The following is a 20,363-nucleotide window of genomic DNA, read 5'->3' on the forward strand; positions in this document are numbered from 1 at the left end:
ATTCGCATCACAGAGCCCCGGCACAGGTAGGTCTTGGGAACTCTGCCGAGTGCGTCAGGTGGGTCCCAGGGAATCCAGAACGTCACAGGATCCAGTGGGATCCACCACGCACGAGCAAGCTCAATAGCTAAGAACGTCAAACACCTGCCCACGCTCAGCCACCAGGACTGGGTGCTCCCGTCAGAGAAGTGGCCCTCTGTGTGTGCCTACCAGGCTGGGGTTCGGGGGGGGGGACCCCTGTCCCCGGGAGTGGAGTTGGGGTGAGCAGACATTGAGCTGGGACGAGTCACGCTTTGTTGTTATTGGGAACCACCAGAGACACGTTTTTAATAAACCCTTAAATTCCTTCCCATTAATGTGATTTAGATAACGAAGTCACAGAGACTGAACTGATTTGTTTACATACACTCAGCCTTAGGAAAATTACGTTCCCGTTTGTTTGTGTGTTTACACCATCAAAGCCAATCAAGCCCAACCCCACGGTGAGCTGCCGTGATTAATGAGCGCTCGCCAGCTGAGGGCTGTAAATAGAGACCTTGACACTGGCGTCGGGTTGATTAGGGCTGTCTCACGCGGGTGCTGTTAAAAGCTTTGGGCAACGGAGATGAAGCCGTAGAGTCAGATTCCGGCAGGCGGGCTGAGCAAACTTCTCCCTGGGGTTGCCTCTGCTGTGGGGGACTCACCCCTGCACAGACCTTGGGGGTGGGGGCGGGGAGAGCGAGCGAGCAAGCGTGGGCCTTCATGGGTGGAGAGGAAGGAAGAACAGAAACCAGGAGGGGTGGGGTGGTTGGGCGGCATCCATCCCAACTAAGGTAAAGAGGCTTCGGGTAAAATATACTCATTTTCACCCAAGGAATGACAAGTGGTCTGAGGATATGGTGGATATCAGTCATTTCTGGTTCAGAACTTTCTGGAACAGGAAAAACTGAACGAAGGGGAAGCAAGAGGCTAAGATGGTCTCAGGCTCCGGTGCCTCCTGTAAAAGTGCCCCCACAGGGAAATGATGGTGGTCAGCGGTGGGGGCCGGCGTTTTCGTGTTCAAGGTGAAAGGAGGGGGTGGTACATGCAGGGGCGGGGCGAGCGCTGACCACTGACCGCCCCTGGATGGAGTGACCATGCGCTGTGCGTCCTGCTGACCCAGAAACGCAAGCCACGGTGACCAGGCCAGCTGTTGTGAGGGGAGAGTCCAGTCAAAGGACCGCCCCAGAGCTGGAAGGGCAGACCGAGTCTATCCTGGGCCACCGTGGCTGAACTCGGGGAGGTCAAGTTCGTGCAGGCAGCTGTGACTGTAGAAGGACGCACAACATGGACATTAAACCATTCCCAGTGCCTGTGCCTTTAAGGTATTACAGCATTGGTCCGAACACCCAGAGATGTTTTAAATGGGAGGGGAAACATTCTTTACTGGTCCAACATGTTCTGGATATTTCTATTCCACTCCTGTCCAGGTCGTGGGAGGGGGGATCTGGCCGTCGGTCAGAGCTAAGCTGGACAGTCCTGTCACTGTCCGTGCAGCTGAGCCATCTCCAGGAAAAAGGCAGCAAATAATTTGGATCCCTCTATGTAGTTCTGCCTAATGAAAGGAGTAAAGAGAAACACGGTCATTTCCATTCCGATGATGGAGGAAAACCAGTCTACAACGGAAACGGGAAGATCTGAGGGTGTCGGTGTAATCTGAAGTACGGGGCACGCCCGAGGCTCTCCCAGGGGGGGCCCTGGGGGTGGGCAGCGGGGGCCCGGCCCCGCGGGACCCCACCTGTTGATCTTCTCGTTCTGTGAGTGCTCGCCGTCGTCCACGGCGCCCAGCGGGAGCATCAGCACCCTCTTCTGGAGAGCGTCCTGGAACATCCGGGCAACTGGGATGGTCGACCCGTCCCGGATCAGGTCCGGCTCCGTGCCAAACACTGAAACCCGGGAGAGAAAGGCGTCTGAACGGCGTCGGAGGGACAAGGCCGCAAGGACAGCTCCTTGCTGTCCTGCCGTCTGTGTTCCGAAGCAGGACACAGGAGAGGCCAGAGGAAAACAGCGGTCGCCTTCTCTGCCACTGCCTACTTCTAAAAAGTGTTTCTTAAATAAAATGTTTGTTTCGAACTAATTTCAGACTCACAGAAAAGTTGCAAAAAGAGTCGAGTTCCCATGTGCCCTCATTCTACTTCCCCAATGTTAACATCTCACGTAACGGCTGGACAGTGACCACGACTAGGAAGTTAAACTTGAAGAAACAAGGCCCTGGCTGGCGCAGCTCAGTGGATGGAGCTCGGGCTGCGAACCAAAGTGTCACAGGTTCGATTCCCAGCCAGGGCACATGCCTGGGTTGCAGGCCACGGCCCCCAACAACCCCACATTGATGTTTCTCTCTCTCTCTCCCTCCCTTCCCTCTCTAAAAATAAATAAAATCTAAAAAAGTAAATAAAAATAGCATAATATTTTTTTTAAATACCTCGGATATATAATGAATGGAGCAATTAAACTGATTTTAATAAAAACGTATCTCTAAAAAAAAAAATTGAAGAAACAGCATCAACTGCACTCTGACCTTGTACGAATGCCATGCCTCTTTCCCTTCCCAGAGTCCCACCCTACAGTTTGCCGTTCATTGCCACACACACCCCCCCCCGCCCCCCTGCCTCTAGTCTGGGCCGGTTTTCCAGTCCCTGTCTGTCACAACCTTTGACCCTCTTTGACGGGGTACTGATGAGCTGTTCTGTAAAATGTCCCTCCATTTGGGTTTGTCTGTTTCCTCACAACTGGAAGAGGTCATGCATTTTTGGCAATGCCCCAGATGACCACCTACTTACCTGGCTGTCTCATGAATCAAATGTTAGCAAAGTGGGCATGGGATGCTTTTGGGTTCTGTAACAAACATATCCATAAACAGCTACGGTCGACGATCTCCTGAGTCTCCGTGTCCGTGCCTGGATTCTGGTGCGCCCCACGGACAGTTCAATGGTCATCCTCGGGTCCGGAAAGGGGCACATTCGATCCTCCCAGGCCAGAGGACAAGTCGCCGGCGATGTGGGGGAGGAAACCCAGACGAGGACGGGAAAGGGGACACGCCGCGCGGTCTTCGCCCACAGAGCAGGGCGTGCGCGTGGACGAGGTCCAAGCGCCTCGCGGTCTGCCGCACAGACAGACGCGGCGCTGCCGTGCGCCCCTGCGAGAGCGCGTCCGACCTCTCCCGCCGACCTGGGCGCTTCGGCCGCACGCCTCTCCTCGGCGGGCAGCGCAGGGGCCTCCTCCATGCTGCTCCTCTTCCCTCCCGGCCCACGTCCCACGGGTGAAACGCCGCCGCACCGCGGGGCCGCGCGAGTGCGGCCCAGAGCGTGGCTTCCAGTCTGGGGCTCGTCCTCCAGTTTCTGGCGTGTGCCCCACGGACGGAGAGGTCTGGGCCTCAGATCCCAGCCCTGCCGGCCCCGGGGCTGTGGCCTGCGGCCCCATCTCTAGCACCAGAGCCCCTCCTTGTCCGAGGTTCCACTCCCCGTGGTTCCACTTCCCGTGGCTTCGGTCGCCTGTGGTCAACCGCGGTCTGAAACCGCTAAGCGGGGAATTCCGGGAAGGAGCGGAGCCTGCACCCTTCAGCTCGATTCATCGAGTCACAGAGGCGTCCGTCACTCCCCGCTCGCAGCCAGGGTGACGCGGCGTGTGATGCGGGACAGCGGGCGGACACGCTCACGAGAGGGTGTGTGCGGAGCCCGGCTCAGGCCGCACTCGGTGAGGCGGCCGACCCCCAAGTCCCAGCGCGTGTGCTCCACCCCCCGCCCCCACCCCCGCCCCGGGGAGCCAGCCCTCCATCCCCCGTGGACGGGCGACTGGAGATCCCCCGAGTCCCACCTGTCTCGATGGCCCTTCTGGCCGCGAGGTACTGACTGTCCCTAACGTCTGCGATCCAGGGGCGCAGCCCCAGCACCATGGAGACGGCCAGCTGGTTGGGACTATTTCTCTCCGAGAAGACGCGCCGGAGATGCCGCTCCACCTGGAAGGCAGCGTGTTCCGCCGTCAGGGGACACTTCGAGTCCCGCCCTCCGCTGACGACCGTGGTTTCCCACCGAGGAGCACGCCCGGCAGGTCCAAGGGTTCTCACGCGGTTCTGCCAGAGGGCGGCCCAGGGTGGGTGGGGCTCCGGGGCGGAGCTCCGCCCCGTGGGACAGGCACGCGCGGTCACTCCCCTCCCGCATCGCCGGCCCCGCCCCCACCATCGCCCACAGTGTCCCGCTGTTAACGCCGCTGGTTGGGGATTCGGGCGACCGCGCAACTTGAACGACCTCAGGGATCACACGACTCGGGCAGCCAGCATGCGTGTTGGGGGCCCGTGAACCCTGACGCAAGTACAGCTTCTCACTGAGAACACCCCCTCTTCCCACGCACCGGCCCTTTGGGATGTGGCGGGGGCAGCTCCGCGCTGAGCTGGGAAGGGGCCTAGTGGTCAGCGTCCCCCCCTTCGCCCCTGGCTCCGCCCCCGGCCACTGTGGAAACCACCCCCACCCCCGGAAGAACTCCAGACTCCGAGAGGTTTCTTCCATCCACTCCTTTCGACAGGTGTTTATGGAACACCTGTCCTGTGGCAAGACCTGTTCCCGGCTCCGCTGCAGGGGGGGACAGCTGTGAGCAGGGGTGCGAGGCCTGGCCCTCAGGGACTGCGGGGGTGAGAAGGGGGAAGACAGGACGTGGGGAGGGGGAGGGTGTGTCGGAATGTGGTTGTGGCTTCAAAGACGGTCACAGGACAGCGGGGCAGAGAGGGTTGGGACGGGTGGTGTCTCTTCAGTTCATTCACCCAGAGTTTCCTCCGTGTGGACCTTGGGGCACCCTGACGGCCGGCGGTGGGGTTGGACCTGTAGCTCCTCCGGACAACACTCACACTGGTGGCTCCTGGCCGGGCCCACTTCGGATGGACGTGTGGACAAATGGACAGGCAGCACCTGGCACCGCCTGGCTCACTCCAGCGCAGGCCGGCAGCATCTCCGTCTGCGTCCGTGTGAGACCAGGTGTGGCCACCCTTCCACTCTTTAAATTTTCCACCACTCCCCCTCCGCGTGGTTATCCGACCACTGTAACCGCATATCACCGAGGAAAGAGATTTTGACCAAACAAAAACTACGCCCGGCTTTTGACATTTGTCCCAGTCCCTTTTGTCCTGGAAAAGAATGGTCCTTCCATGGCAGCCAGGGTGCTGCTCACTTGGCGGTGGGCGGCGGCCCTCACAAAGGAGCTGCCGGGCCCCTGGGCAGCCGCTCACCTGTCTCTCCACCACCGGTGTCTCCATGTGGGGCACCAGCCGGATGGAGAACTTGCCGGTGACTCGGCCAGGGACGACGGTTTTGGTCCCGGGCTCAGCAAACGCACCCTCGATCCCGTGGATGGAGAGAGACGGGTACCTCCACAGGTGCATCAGAATCTCCTCCTGAGTCAAAATAAAGTTATTTGATTGTGTACAGAAATGGTCAATCGAAAGTACTCAACTGCAATGTTTACATCACTGATTTCTGTGCATCCGAGACACCGTTCCCAACGAGTTAATTATCGCCCTGCGTGGCACCATCTGGACTAATCACAAAAGGGACCTTTTCCCTTGGGATGTGACGTCCCGGGTGCTGTCACCTGCCCAGGCCACGGCCATAGACAAGGGCCCTCGTCACCTGAGCCGTGCAGTTTCCACTTACTAGCTGGCAGGGGCCCTTCCAGAAGCCTGAGTTCAGTGACAGGGTTCCGTGCTGTGCTACCCGCGGGTTGGACTCAGAAGGCGTGTGAGCATGCTGCAAATGTCCAAGCTGGTTCCCCCCACCCCCAGCTGGGGCCTTGCAGAGCCCGTCTCAGGAAGCAGGAGTCGCTACCTCTGGGTCCAGCACACGCAGCCCCGCCCCCGCACTTCCCCAGGAGCAGCCTCCGTGGACACAAAGAGGGAGGCAGCAACATGAAAGGGAAGAGGAGAAAGTCCGGATTTCCCTTAACCACACTTGCAGCTCTGGGGTCGCTACCTGCACTGAGGCGGCGATGCTGCCGTTCACAGAGTGGCCCGGAGGCTGGAGGTTTTGTCTGGGAAAATGGACAGCGTGGTGGGGGTGGGGCCAGGGGGGGTGGGGGGGTCTGGGAGCTGGAACCACTGCAGACGAGCCTCGTTCTTTAACCAGACAGGAGCCCAGCAGGCGTGGGGCGGAGCCTGACAAGCTGAGGAGGACGGGCAGGGCTTTGAGCGCAGGGGCCGCCCTGTGGTCAGGGGGCTGGGCCCTGAGGTGGAAACCGGCCTCCCGTGGGCTCCCAGCACCCTCAGCAGCTCTGCGCTGTGGGGTCGGCCACTCACAGAAATCCGGGCGCTGGGGGCAGTGACGTCCACGTCGCCCCTTTCTCCCACCGCCACCCCGCGCCCTACCTTGGTGTCAAACAGGAACCTCTCCACCTGGGCGCTGCGCCGGAACTCGGCCAGGTCCAGGTCGGCGGCTGCATACAGCTCTCTCTCCTCCTCCGTGACGGGAGCCACGTGGTCGTAGATGCCGGGGACCAGGATGCGGCCGGAGGCGTCCGTGAGGCTCCCTGCAGGGCACACGCCGGGAGGGAAGCCGTGCTGGCCGACCCTGCGTTTCAGACCGGCTCTCTGATTTGCTTCAAAGTGAAGACAGTGAAACCCCGTGCCCGGCCTTCCATGGGGGATCCCGCCCTGATGTTCCTAGCAGAGTCCCGGGCCCTTGTGGGGTTCACTGGGGCTCCCTGCCCGAGGGGCACCATGCAGCAACCCTGCTGGGCGCTGAGATGTGCCCAGGGAAGGGTACGAAGACGCCGTCCCCAGGGGAGAGGAGGTCAGCTCTGGTGCCATGCAGAACTGTGTATGCATAAAGTTGCATGCTATCTGTAGTCTTCTGGAAACAGTGTAAACACTTTGAAGGAAAACAGCTTCTTGTATTGTCTTAAATTGTCAAACAGGTTGTCAACTTTGTAGAAAGCTGCCCTCTGTGGCAGGGGAAGAGACAGACACAGGTATTGTGGGGTCTGAGCTCCTGTGGCCCGAGAACCTCTGTTATAAAAAGAGACCAAACTACAAAGATGCGAGTGTGATGTCCCTGCTGCAACCGCAGGAGGGGCTCCTGCCAGCGAGACCCCCAGACGCGAAGCCTCCGTCCATTCCCAGGTACCCACCCGCCCCAGCCGCCGGGCAGTCCTGGCTCCCGAGACGCACACGCACACACTCGCACACACTCATGCACAGCCAGCACTCTGCAGCAGCTCAGAGGCAGGGGCGGCTCCCACGAGCCTCTGAGCCGGCCGGGGCCACGGCACCGTGGGGAAAGGAAGCCGTGTGGTGCTGGTCCGTTTGGTGCCATCTCCGAGTGCCTCTCCAGAACCCTCTCGGGGCCGTGCCCTTGTCCGGGTGCGGCCGGGTGCGCCGCCATGCGCAGCGGAAGGGGCCAGTCGGGACGCGCTTCAGCCCAGGAAAGAAGCGACGCGGCCTTCAGACGCCCAGGGAGCGTTTGGCCAAGGGGCAGGGCTGAGGACACGCCCTCTCTCCCACCCACCCCCACCCCGGGCGGGCTGGACACCGAGGGGGGAGAGATGCGCGGCGTCGGACAGGACTCTGGGTCAGTGGGCCCCAGACGTTTGGGACGTGAAAGGGGGTAACGTGTTACCCAGGAGAGCCACCAGGTCGGCCATCGGCTCGTGGAGGATGCCGCCAAAGGTTCCCGAGTGAAAATCCTGATCTCTGCATCTCACCTGGAAGATGGGTGAACGGGAACACGGGTGCTCAGCGCCGGCGTTGTTGCCGCGGTGACCGCTGACGGCTTTCACCCGGTGGGAAATACCCCTCCCCCCACCCACGGCAGCATCTCTCAGGACCCAGCCCGAGGTCCCCGCCCCGGCTGTGCGGCCGCACGGCTTGGAGCAGCCAGGCCTCCTGTGTCCAGTCCCCGTGCGTCCCGGGTCCCCGGAACGGACTGCAGCCCCCGCCTCCTGCACGAGCACCGCCCCATCCCAGCTCACTCCTGGTTTCACCCCCCGTCTGCTGCTCCCCCTCCTTCCGGAAAACTTCTCCCTCCAGAACGCTCCTCCTCTGCATGCTTTGCTTGCTGGCAGGACAAGTCTGTGACAGTGCCCTCGAAAAGCTGCGTCTCCGTCTCCCGGCCCACAGCTCGTTGGTTCAGACGCGTCCTCCCTCTGCGCTCGGAGCTCTGAGAGCTGCTCCCTGGGTTCGCCGCACAGCCCGCCCTCGCCCTGCTCAGGCCCTCGGGCCGGCCTGCCTGGTGTGCTCCCCCACCCCCTCCGGAATCCACACCTCCAGGTCAACTCAACATCCTCTCTGGCGCTGGCTTCCTACCAGCCTGCTCGTTTCCCAACCACGGAGGGTCCCCCCCACCGTCCTGCTTATCTGTCACCTCACGGTGACCTCGGACCCCTCCCAGGCACCCCAAATCCAATCTGCTGCCCAGGCCCCACAAGGTCTGTCGTCTCCTCCCGTCTTTCTGGCCCCGCTGGTGTTTCCCGGCCCCACCCATGTTCCAGGTGCAGCCGGGTGGGCAGGCCCCTGGTCGTCCACCCCAGACCCCAGACGTGCAGGCACCCAGCCCCGTGGAGCCGAGACCGCTCCCCTCACTAATGCCACGCGGCTGGGAACAGCCCCTCAGCCCCAGGGCTGCGGCTCCTGCCTCCGGGCCTCACCGCTGCGGGCCCTGAACCCGGCCTGAGAGTCACACACAAGCTGGCGGAATCCCGTCTGCAGAAGCACGTGCGAGGCGAACCGCTCCCAGCGTGGGAGCTGCACGCACACGCCCACTCCCCAAACCTCCGCGGGGCCCCAGGCCTCGCGCCCGGGGGAACTTCCCGCTCTCCCCGAGCCCTGCGTCCCTGCCCCTGCGGGCGTCCAGGCCGGCTCCCACCGGCCTGCGCGCCACCACCAGCGCCTGCGGCCGGTACCTCCACCGTGAAGTAGCTGTTCCCTCGCGTCCCGTAAACCAGCGCCGGCCTCTGGCTGAGCCACAGGTTGTCGGAAATCACGATGCAGTCCACGTGGGCGAAGAACCCGTCCTTCTCTCTCCGGACAAGGTCCTCCAGGCCCACAGACCCGGCTTCTTCCATGCCTTCAAGGACGAACTTGACGTTCACGGGGAGGTCCTGGGTTAACAAAGTAACACGGGGACAGTCTGTTTGTTCCGGCGGCCCCGCTCACCACACCCACCTTGTGAGATCTGGGACTACCATGTGTCGGACATAAACACAGTCGGTTTTTATACGCATTCAGTGTGAGGGTCATCCGCATTCCCAACCCCTCCGCGCGTGGCAAAGGCGTTTCAACTGAGATGGGGAAGGAGAATTCAAGGTAATGCCCGGTGTATTCGCTCCAGACATTGATTGGATGTCGATGCAGGATTTGGGGAAGGATTTCCTGAAAAAAGCAACACCCACACCGCAGAGCCGACACCCTTTCTCCCTTCTCCCCAAAAGGAATTTTCCGAGGAAGGTTACTCAATTACTAATCTCTCTTCTGTCCTCATAATTCGGAGCGTGATAAATGAGGAGTCTTTCCTTTGAAAGACTGTCTAATGTTTAAGCCTCGGGATAATTTTTATTTCAAGTATCTGTTATTTTTCAACTACGAGTTCAGTCGGCCTTTTAACTTATTCGAAGGCTTTGATCGTGCAGCAAAAATGGGACTTTTCTCCGGTTAATATCAGGGCACGGAATAGCGCCTTTAAAATGTCCACGGTGCGCCTCTTCCCCCATTTGGTTTTGATCTTATTGTATCTCTATAATTTATAACTTTGTATCTCTGCGAGGCACGTGAGAAGGGGGAGGCCAAAGCCCTCTTCCTGGAGCAGAAGATACCGAGGAGCCTTTAAAAGTGATGACATGCAGGCAAACGACAGCCCAGACATGCTAATTAGGGCTAATGAGCGGGATCGAATCGCCGAGGATTAACAGAGGCAGGCTGAGCGGGGGATTATGTATCAGACAGTGTGACCTTGGGCGTGTGGGGACAATGGCTTGCTCCAATGTGCCACTTGCCTACATTTCTACCTGTCTTAGGAAGTCCAGCTACCGTTCAGAAATCTTCATCGTTGGAAGCTCTCCATTCACATTTAACTAGCAAACAATGGCTGAGAAGTAGTTGGAAAGCCTAAGAATTTTCTGGCAAAAATGCGATTCATAAAATACAAGCCAGCGGCTGCTGAGTGCTGGGGGAGGAAGAGAGACCAGCAGGCAGGCCCGGGTTTGGGTCTCCGCTCTGTCCCTGGCCACCCCAGGGACCCGGACTCGCCACTTCACCGCTGGGCGGCTCACGGGTCTCACATCTGTGCGGTGTGGGCATGGGCCCTTGCTCCGGCTCTTGGTGAGAGCACCCAGTGAGGTGACCCACGTGAGAGGTCTGGGCACCGGGGAGAGAGGAAGAGAGGACGGGAAGGCGGGGCACCGGGGAGGGAGAGACCGGTGCCCGTAGGCACGGGAGCCCCTTGACCGTGCTCCTCCAATGTGCTCCTCCATGCACCCCTCCATGCCCCCGCTAGGCGCCTGGAGGTGGAAACGCCATTCCCAGCCCACAGACGAGGGAAGGGGGGCCTAGAGAGAGTTAACTGACCGGTCCACGGGCAGAGAACACTTCTGCTGTTTCGTCTGTAATCATGTGCACTTCAGAGTTGAAATGGAAAAGCAAAGCAGGCTTTGCCCTTCCTCTAGGGCTTCCTTATAAATATTGCTTTGCTTCTCTTAAGAGAGAAGGGGGTGGGCGGGGGGAAACAAAGAAAGAAGGGGAGGGGGAGAAACTGCCCGAAACGCTTGGGGCCTGTTCGGTGTGAGCACCTGGAGGACCAGGCGGCAGCGGCTGGGTGGCCTGCCCGAGGCCCGCCCAACTCAGCGAGCCCATCTTCCCCAGCGAGACGGAGTGGCCGAGCCGGGGGCAGCACAGCCCTCCTGTGCTGGTGTCTCGGGAGAAGATAAACTCACGGAGGGAAGCCCCTGGCACCCGATGCAATGTCCCCCGAGGAGAGACTCCACCACACGAGGCCCTGTGCTGGGGGGCAGGACTGGGGGGCCCGGAGCCGGGCCCCTGCCACCCCACTTGTTCCCACAAGAGGCTGGGTGGGGAGCAGCCCGGACCCGGCCTTGAACCCCGGTCTTCAGTCTCTAGGAGCAAAGGCGCTGAGTCAAGGAGGACGTGAGAGGGACAAGGTCTCAGGCTCCCTGCGTTGAGGGTTGGCCGCACCAGACCCAGGGAGGGGAGCCGAGGGCCAGGCTCCCCCATCTCGGGCTCACTGACTGGACGGGCAGCTTCTCTGTGAAACGGAAGCCCGAGGTCCAATAAACGCAGCCTCAGAAAGCGGCCGCCCAGACCAACCCCTCCCTTGGACGGAGCAGGACCCTCGGCCCAGAGGGAGGGAGCCCGCCCCGAGGCGTGACCATCCTGGGGAGAGTGGCACGCTGGCTGGTTGGAGACCCGAACCTGGGCCCGCCGGCGCAGTCCTCCGGTGGTCCGAGGGAGGGGTCCCCGCCCGAAGCAGCACCCTAGCTTCCCTGCAGGGGACGCCTGCTGGAAACTGCGTTTCTCAAGAGCAGACAGAGACCTAGAGGTTCAGACGGGCTGTCCCCTGCCAGGGGTCTCTCTCCTGACCCTTGTGAAAGCTGCCGGTGTATTTTTAAAGTGCACATCTGTCTCTACGGATAAAGGCAAACCTGGTGATGAGAAGGAGGGGGAGATAAAAAGAAAAAAAAAGAAGACAAGCTAAACTAAGACAAGGGGGAAAAGGCAGGTCCCAGCAGAGAGAGCACCTCCTGTCTCCTGTTGTTTGTGGTTTCTCGGTGCGGCCGTGCCCACCCCGGGCCGTTCCCTGACCTGGGCAGCCTCACTCTCCTCACCTGTACAACAGGTGTGATTATAAGAACACACACCTCCAAAGATGGCTGGGAAGAGCGGAAAATGTAATGCAGGTGACAGCTTGCAGCACAGCGAGCGACTCAAAGCACCACCACCACCACCATTGTCAGCATCACCACCACCACTATCATCATCATCATCATCACCACCATCACCACCACCATCATCATCACCATTAGTCATCATCTCCATCATCATCATCATGTTCAGCACCATCATCACCACCATCACCATCATCTTCACCATCATCTCCATCAACACCATCATCATCATCATTTCCATCACCATCACCACCATCATCACCACCATCATCACCACCATCATCACCACCATCATCACCATCATCATCATCACCACCACCACCACCATCATCATCACCACCATCATCACCACCATCACCATCATCATCATCATTGCCACGGTCAGGGTCAGCGCCTTCCCCCGCAGACAGCCCCGGGTACCTACTTCCTCCAGGGCCCGGAAGGCGCTCACAGCGTGAATCCACGCCAAGACAGGGCCTTTGTTGTCTGTCGCTCCTCGTCCGTACAGCTTCCCTGGAAAACGGGTGGGGGGGGGGGCGTTTTCAGAGCTGCGGGGAGACCTCTGCCCAGTCGGGTGACTTCAAATCCAAGGTCGTCCTACGGGTCTGCACTCTGACACCCCCTTCTCCCCCCGGGCGCGGCTCTGGCTCTGAAGTCCTGCAGCGCGGTTTCTCCAGCACGAACGGCACAGCCGCCAGCCGGTCAGAAACCGCACGGAGCCCTCTGGCCTGAAGAGCGAAGAGTAGCTGTTTCCTCCAAGTTCGTGGGACACAATCGGAGGGTCTGTAGCCGAGTGTCACGGGACCGAGCCCTTCACTCGGGACTTCCCAGCTCGCAAGGGGACGGAAAAGGGCGCCTGTACCTCCTCCACAAGCCTGTCCCCTGCTTTTCCTTAGAAAGCAGCACGTTTGGTGTTTTCGGAAAGAAAACGTGTGACCGGGATGCCTGTGCTCCTCACGGCCCGGGGCTCCATCCTGGGGTGCTGCTTCACCCAGGGGCCCTCGGGGCTGGGGTTCTGTGGCAGAGGCGAGAAAACCGGCCTCGGCGGGCAAACTTGGACAAGACGGAGACCCTGAGAATGGCCTTTTTTTGGGGGGGGGGTGTTGGGGAAGGGAGAAAGAGAGGGAAACGCCCATCAGTTGCCTTTCGCATGCACCCCGATCCGACCAGGGACTGAACCCCCAGCCCAGGCACATGGAACCGAACGGGCGACCTTTCGGTTTGCAGGTCACTGCCCTGCCAACCGGGCCACAGCGGTCAGGGTGCATCTTGTTCGTTCCTGACGACAGGTCAAGACCAGAGGCAGGACAAGAGGCACCTCTGGAGCCCCTGGGCCCCACGAGCGACCCCGCATCCACAGGAGCACCCAGCCCCGGGGGGCAGCACCCGCCACTGACCGTCCACCTCCGTCAGCTCGAACGGGGCGGTGAGCCAGCCGTCGGCCTGCGCCGCGGGCTGCACGTCCAGGTGGCCGTAGAAGCACACGGTGGGCTTCCGCGGCTCGTCCCCCAGCTCAGCCAGGATGACGGGCGGCATCGGCAGAGTCTGACCGTCGGGCAGCTGCGGAGGGAAAACAGGTCACTTTTTTCCCTATAAACGCTGCTTTTAGTTCTTCCGGAAACCTCAAAGCCATGACCCCGGGAGGCCTGTTTCTACCCCTGGGTCCCCGTAGGGCCCACCTAGCTGTCCGACCACCCTTCAGTGGGCTCTCAGAGGGGCACCCCGAGACCCTGGCAGTTAAAGCAGGACACACGGCCAGAACAAAGCACCTGGGCAGACACAGGTGGCAGGAGCCCGAACGGGGCGGGCACAGCTGGGAACCACCGGGAGACTGGTCGCTGCTGACCCAGGCGGCGGCCAGGGTTCAAGGTCGCCCTGTGTGGCCGAGTGGCAGTAATGGGCAGCGACCCGATGAGAGGCTGGGTCGGTGGAGAGAGACCCAACTGGGGCTTCAGGGAAGAGGCGGCGTGGGAGCCGTGTGAACTGTGTGTGGGGTGTGAACCGCACGGGGCCTCTCTGGAATGAGCCGCCCTCGCTCACGCCCTCCCCGTGTGCTGCCCCCCACCCCCAAGTCCCGACGGGAGGGGAGGTCAGCACCAGGGCCTCCTGTGGGACCGGGAGGAGCTAGCTCTGTGTGTGACCGGGGACCGGGGTCACTAGGGGTGTTTCCTGCCTCTGCCAACAGGGGGCAGAGCGGCCCGTGCACAGGGAGGTGCCGGGAGCGAGGGGCCGCCAGCACCTGCTGAGAGCCCACGTCCACGAGGTCCACGCGGGCGCCCAGGCGCCGGAGCGCCGCTGCGGCCAGGGCCGTCATTCTGAGCAGCTCTCCTCTGAGGCGGGGCACAGGCCGGACCGAGTCACTCTCAACGGCCACCCACTCCTTGAGTGTCTGTGAGGCGGGGGACGGGGCGCTGAGCAGACAGACACGGGTCACCAGGACAAGCCATTTGGACCCGAGTGCGGCGGAGCCCTGGGCCTAACGCTGCCCTCCTGGGAGGCACCGCTCCGGGGTGGCGTCTGTGCGCGGGGGGGGGGGGGGGCGGTTTTTGGCTGTGTTTGGGGGTGGAGGGGGCCTCAGGGAGAGCCCTGTACTGGCTACCACTCAAGGGACATCCCTAGTAGGTCAGGGGTGCTGGAAAGGAACCGAGCGCCCCTTTCAGGAGGGATGGCCGGGAAGGCTCTCGCCCCTAAGTCTAATGAACAGTGCGGGTTTTAATCCAACAGGGAATCACAGGCAGGTGACATGGAATTCAGTCGTCAGGCAAAACCCCACATCTCCCAGCAACCGGCCGTCCACCCCGACCCCGAAGGGATCGAGCGCCAGCACCCCGCGTGCAGACGCCCCGACCTGCACAAACTCGTCCTGGTGGTGGTCGATGTACCCGAAGAGCTTCTGGACCAGCCCGGCGGGCGGTGGGGGCGGCGAAGACATGGCTCCCTGGAGCAGCGGTGGCCGCAGAGCCAGGAGAGAGAGGGGGCGGCCTGTGACGTGGAGCAAGCGACAGGGGCGGGCTCAGAGTGAGTGGTGGGGGGTGGACCCCAACCCTGCAAAGACTCGGAGGAAGTCAGAGGAAGGTGGTTCCCTAGCAGCCACTTGGCCGAAATAACAAAGGCATTTGACCCGGAAATCTCTCCAGTGCTCTCTTTCCCCAAATGCTCCGTTCTCGACCCCCAAGCACTGCGGTGGGACAGAAACAGACCTTCGTCACTTTGTTCCTGTGACAGTCTTGCCTGTCAGTCACTTCCCTCTGCATCCTGACCCAGCACACGTGGTGTGGGGGGCACTGTTTGTGAGGGGAAGAAGTTGATGCGTGGGTCACCGGCCAGCAGTGATCACGGAATGCTGCGGATGGCTCGTCAAAATGCGAGAAAAAACATGCACAGAGACAGACCAGTTTCTGTGGAGAAGTAGGGACAGAACAGCCACCCCCTCTAGTGGGGAGCGTGCTGATTTACTGTCCAAACCTGCTTTTATTGGGTTTGTTTTGCATAAGAATTCAGGTAAAGCACATTACTCATTGCGAGGAAGTAAGGATCAAAGATAGGTACCAAGGAACTCTGAGGGTCTATTTTGAGTTGGGGTCAAAGAGCTGTAAGACTTTAAGGAACAAACTAACTTCCTCCTTGGACCCTTCTCATTCAACTGAGAGCATTCTAAACAAAGAAGGTTTCACAGGAATTTACATATTCTTTCTTAGGCCTGATCACCCCGGGAACCCACCCTTTCCAGCACAGGGCTGCACCACCCTGTCATTGTTTCAGGCTTAGGTGGAGCAAGGGAACTAAGGCAACCAAGAGATAAGGAGATTTTCTCCCAGACATTGAGGACTCAGGCTATGTCAAAGCCGAGGGGCGAGGGTCCATCACCCCCTTTTGCCGTAGCCCCCGAAGTCCTTCTTTTGGGGGCCTCCCATGTGATCGTGCCTGTCTTAGGTCGTTCCTCCCTTGGGGAATCTTACCCATCATTGGCTAACCGACCAAGCATTGGGGACCAGGCAAGGTGAAGTAAAAGGAGCAGAAGCGGCACCCCTGCCAGGGAGACAAGCTTCTGTCTCCTTGCTGGCTTACGGTTCCAAGGGTGTTCCCTTAGCTGTAGCCTAGGTGGGGGTTACAGGTTCTAATACCAGGCAGGGTGGTTCCCAACAAGAAGTGTGATTGGTTTAAAAAAATCTTTACGTCTGATTCATCACTTTATTAGGAAATGCATTTTGTAAGGACCATGCCAACTCCCGTGCAGAGCTGGCGCCGGGGGCTCCTTGCTGTCCACTCCTGAAGCTGGGGTACTCCACAGAGGACCACCATACCGCCTCGCCGTGATGAGCGACACGGGAGAACGGGAGATAATTCTCAGCTGCTGGCCGCCCGGCCCACCCGGGAGCTCCCCGTCCCCAGCCCTCCTCGCTCTCTGCTTCCGCCCCTGACAGGTCCCTCCCTTCCCTCCCTCCCAACCGACGTGGGCCCTGCCCGGGTCGCCGCCCTTCCCTCGGTGGGGGCTCCAGGCCGCAGAGCAGAGAGCCAGACGGCAGGACCTCCGAGCTCGGAACTGACTCATTTCCTTCACCCAAGCCGTCTCCTCCTGGTGGGCTTCTGGGCATTTTGAAAAAAACAGACTTTATTTCTGAGAGCCCTGTCGGGTGTGGACGGCTTCTCTCCTCGGCCTCCCGCTCCGGGCACCAGCAGAGCCAAGGGGGGGACGTGCACCCAGACCACCCAGAGCCACTGCCAGTCACCAATACGGGACAAGCCAACCCGACTGGAATAGACGTTTCTCCACAGACAACGTGCCAATGGCCGGTTAAGCGTGCGGAAAGAGGCTCAACATCGCTGGCCGCCAGGGAGGCCCGAGTCAGACAGCAAGGAGATGCCGCCCCACACCTGTCTCAGGTGACAATCACATGTCAGACGTGGACAAGCGTCCGAGACGGTGTGGAGACCCCGGAGCCCAGGGACACGGCTGCTGGGGGTGCCGAGTGGCGCAGCTGCCCTGGAAAACTGTCTGTCTGTCCGTCCGTCCGTCCTCAGGTGATCACACGTCTGCCCGGCAGCTCCACCCTGAGTCAGGTCCTCGAGGGAGACGAAGATGGGTGCCCACGCAGAAGCTCGTGCGTGGTGTCCGCGGTAACCTCATGCGCAATAGCCACCACCCGAGTGTCCGTCAGTGGGTGGGCGGGTCAGCAGGGCGTGGGGTGCGTGCTCGCACATGGGAACGCCCCGGCCACGGAGAGGAGGGAGGTGCCGGTGCACGCCGCAGCGTGGGGGAGCCCCGGACACCGTGCTCCGAGCAAGGCTCCCGCCCCAGCAAACCACTCGGGTGCCAGCCCCCGCCCCCCCGACAGGAAGCGCCCAGGAAAACAGTCAGACCCTGAGACGCAGAGCAGACTGGTGGCGGCCCAGGCTGGCAGCTCCCGGGGGGATGGGGAGGTGCTGATGGTGACAAATAGGGGGTTCTCTCTGGGGTGACGACGAGTTCTGAAGCTGGTTTTGGCAATGACGGTGTGATTCGGAGCATAGTAAAACCCACCGAACTGGACACTTTACATACACGGATTGTAAGGTGTGCGAGTTACATTGCAACACAGCTGCAATGAAAATAACAACCACAGATATAAACACTCGCTCTGCAATATAAACATGTTACCCGGCCTGAGAAATGTCTGCAAGGGAAGCTAGAAGGGGGAACATCCAAGGTCCACGTGAGGCAGGCTCACGCACAAGCGGATTAAGAGCTTGGGCCATAGATGGCGCCAGTGAGCCGCCCCTGAGCATCCTCCGCCTCCTCCCAGTGGGAGCCGGGCTGGGTCCAGCCAAGCTCCTGGGGGCAGAGCCCAGACCTGGGGGCTGCACCTGAATCAGGAGGACAGGACTCCTGGGGACCAGCAGCGGCGGGAAAGGACGTGCTGGGCTCCCGGGAAAGGCTCTCTGAAATGCGGTGGGCTGCCTTTTTGCAGCCCATCCATTCCATCTCCATTGAAAAGCTGGGTGGTGCCCCTCTCGATAAAAAATGAAACGGGGCATTTAAAGAAAAGGAAGAAGCCGGGTCCTGAGGGCTGAGAAGGGTAGGGATCTCAGGAGGGGCCTCACCCTCCCCAGCAGGGAGGGTGAGCTGGGGCTGGCCCCCAGAAAGGCTGTCCCTGGTGGCGGGGCTGTCCCCGGGTCTGCAGTGCCCCGTGGAGAGGGCCCGGGGCCACGGGCTGTGGCCGTGGAGATGGGCTGTGACGGCCTGCGTAGGGCCCCTGCCCCATGAGTCTTTCTCTGTGTCCTCGGGTTCCAGTCACACTTGGCTTAGGACTACGTCCACCACAAGAACCTGAAGGGCCGGGGCTACTCTGGGCTACGCCTGTGCTGGAGGCCAGGCAGGGGCCTGGGGCGGGGCCAGGGAGCGGAGCCGGCGGCTGGGTCTCCGAGTTTTCCTGGTGGGGCAGGTAGCCCAGGTGCAGCCGGAGACGCCCCCTGCAGGACACTCTCTCGGAGGGAACCCCACATGCTCCCTAACCCCCTGCTAACTCCAGCTCAGGGGTCCTTCCACGTGGGGTCCTCAGGGCCCCCGCACTGGGCCCCACTTTAAATGCCCAAACTCTGCACTCTCTGTGGTGGTGCCCATGTCCTCTGCGGGGGACCCACCCCACGCCGTCCTGTCCCCATCAGCTCAGCTCCTGTCCTCAGAGCCCCTCTTCCCACGGGGCCACGGCCCTGGGTTCCCCCTCGTCCCCTGCTCTGTGTGCTTAGCTGCCAGCGGCCTGGGTGGCTTCAAAATCGCCACGGGCTGCGTTATCCAAGGACACTCAGGGCGCTTCCGTCTCCTTAACCAGTGACACTCAGGGCGCTTCTGTCTCCTGCCGGGAAAACAGCGGGCGGCCCCAGTGGAGGCTGGGAGGGAGGCACGCAGTCCGCTGCTGAGCAGAGGACAGAGTCGAAGTGGAAGTGATCTGGCCGCCCCCTGCACAGGGCCTGCCCCCGGCCTGGTTCCTCCCCGGACACTCAGGGCCCACCAGCCAAACCCTGTCCCGTCAGAAACTCCGTGCCGGTCAACGCGGACGCCAAGAACCCCACCTACCACGTCGCTGACGGTCCCCTGTGGCAGCTTTAGGCAGGTGGCTCTGCCCGGAACTGAGCCGATGGCTTTGCAACAATACAGGAAAAACGCCTTATCGGTCTCTCTCACCACCACGGGATTAGAAATAAAAGCCGAACCTCCCCCACTCCTCCACTTCCCCCCCCCCGCCCCAACACACAGGCCCTTCTGGACTCTGTTAATTCCCGGAGGAGCTGGACGGAGCCAGGCATTCTGCCCAGGTGGACTCTGGCAGCAAGCCCCGAGGAGCAAGCTGGTCAGGCGTGGCTTTCGGAGGGCCGCCTGGACACCCTTGGGGTGGAGGAAGCCGTGTACAGAAACAGAATTCCGCCCAAAGGCCCAAGAGCTACAAGCGTCTCCACCGCCCCCTGGTCTCGGGGGTGATGGGCAAGTCGGACCTCCAAGGAGAGCTCAGCTCAGGCTCAGTCCCGAACCCCAGGCGATGCCCGCCCCCACGTGCCGCTGGCGGGAGGCTCAGGGAGGACACGGCAGCGGTTGGAAGTGTGGATCACCAGGTAGAGGGGTACAGGAGCAGCCCGGCGCAGGCGGGGGAGGGGCAGGGAGGGCTCAGAGTCAGGTTCCAGCGGGCGCTGACCGCTGGCACGGGCAAGCGGCCCAGGCTGGACGCGGCACAGGTTTGCCGGGCTGTCTTGAACAAGGGAACCCGGAGAGGACTTGGGTCAAGGCCTTGAGCAGCTCCTCCCTACTAGTTACCCACGATGCCAGCTCCCTCCCTCCCTGGGGCAGGCCGGGATGTGAACCTTAGAGGCCGGTGGGGGAAGGACAAAGGTTCTTCCTGGTCTTTGGCTTCTTAAAGACAACCGGCTTAAAATCGCATTGCCCGAAAGGCCAGTCGGGCTGAGACTGCCTGCCCTCAGGGCTCCCCCGGGACTCCTGAAGCCTCAGGGAGGATGCGGATGTTCCCGCTTCCTGTTTTTTTTTTCTCTAGGGTTTCCTTGGGACGAGTGCCACAGCATCATGGTGCAACAGGCACGCACGACGGTTGTCCCTCCCACATCTGTCCCCCCTACCCTGCCCCGAGATAAGAACTTCGGCCAGGCCTGCTCCCCCCTCTGGTGCCGTCAGCTGCGGCCGGAGTCCCTGCTGGGAGCAGGCTGCCAAGGGCAGGAGAGTCCACTACCTCCGGAGTGCCCCCTCCCTGTCCCCATGCTACGTGCAGCTGGGGTTACAGGCCGTGGGGCAGAGGTCACGGCCATGAGATGGCACTGGGGGCAGAGGGGGCGTCCACACCGGCCTGGCCGTGCAGACCTGGCGTCACTGAGACACATCTGAACTGCCCTCGGGGGGAAGCCCGGGTTGGTTCGGCCACCGCAGCCGGGGCCCACGTCCTCACTCACTAGCACGTGGTGGTTGCAGGCCCACACAGGTCGGCTCAAGCGTC

The 20,363-nt window shown here is 61.2% G+C and overlaps 1 protein-coding gene across 1 annotated transcript; it reads right to left on the reverse strand.

Annotated features, from left to right (window-relative positions):
- Window positions 1-283: 283 nt before the first annotated feature.
- LOC114506599 (beta-Ala-His dipeptidase-like) lies at window positions 284-16,191 on the reverse strand. The gene is made up of 12 exons (XM_028524360.2): window positions 16,113-16,191; window positions 14,738-14,871; window positions 14,129-14,278; window positions 13,287-13,449; window positions 12,314-12,402; window positions 8,896-9,093; window positions 7,614-7,698; window positions 6,365-6,525; window positions 5,234-5,398; window positions 3,832-3,973; window positions 1,757-1,904; window positions 284-1,573 (listed from the first exon to the last, which is right to left on the reverse strand). The coding sequence occupies exons 1-12, from the start codon at window positions 16,189-16,191 to the stop codon at window positions 1,501-1,503; spliced, it is 1,587 nt and encodes a 528-aa protein (XP_028380161.1). The 3' UTR covers window positions 284-1,500.
- Between the last annotated feature and the right edge of the window lie 4,172 nt (window positions 16,192-20,363).

This window comes from Phyllostomus discolor, chromosome 9, assembly GCF_004126475.2.
Source record: "Phyllostomus discolor isolate MPI-MPIP mPhyDis1 chromosome 9, mPhyDis1.pri.v3, whole genome shotgun sequence".
Classification (NCBI taxonomy): Eukaryota; Metazoa; Chordata; class Mammalia; order Chiroptera; family Phyllostomidae; genus Phyllostomus; species Phyllostomus discolor.

Excerpts from the sequence above, each read along its gene's own strand:
- LOC114506599 (XM_028524360.2), bottom strand. The coding sequence starts at position 16,191 with ATGGTGGTCCTCTGTGGAGTACCCCAGCTTCAGGAGTGGACAGCAAGG. Across the intron at positions 6,526-7,613 it reads CGACCTGGTGGCTCTCCTGG|GGAGCCTCACGGACGCCTCC; the intron begins GTAACACGTTAC and ends TGTGCCCTGCAG. Across the intron at positions 3,974-5,233 it reads CACCGGTGGTGGAGAGACAG|GTGGAGCGGCATCTCCGGCG; the intron begins GTGAGCGGCTGC and ends GCTGCCTTCCAG.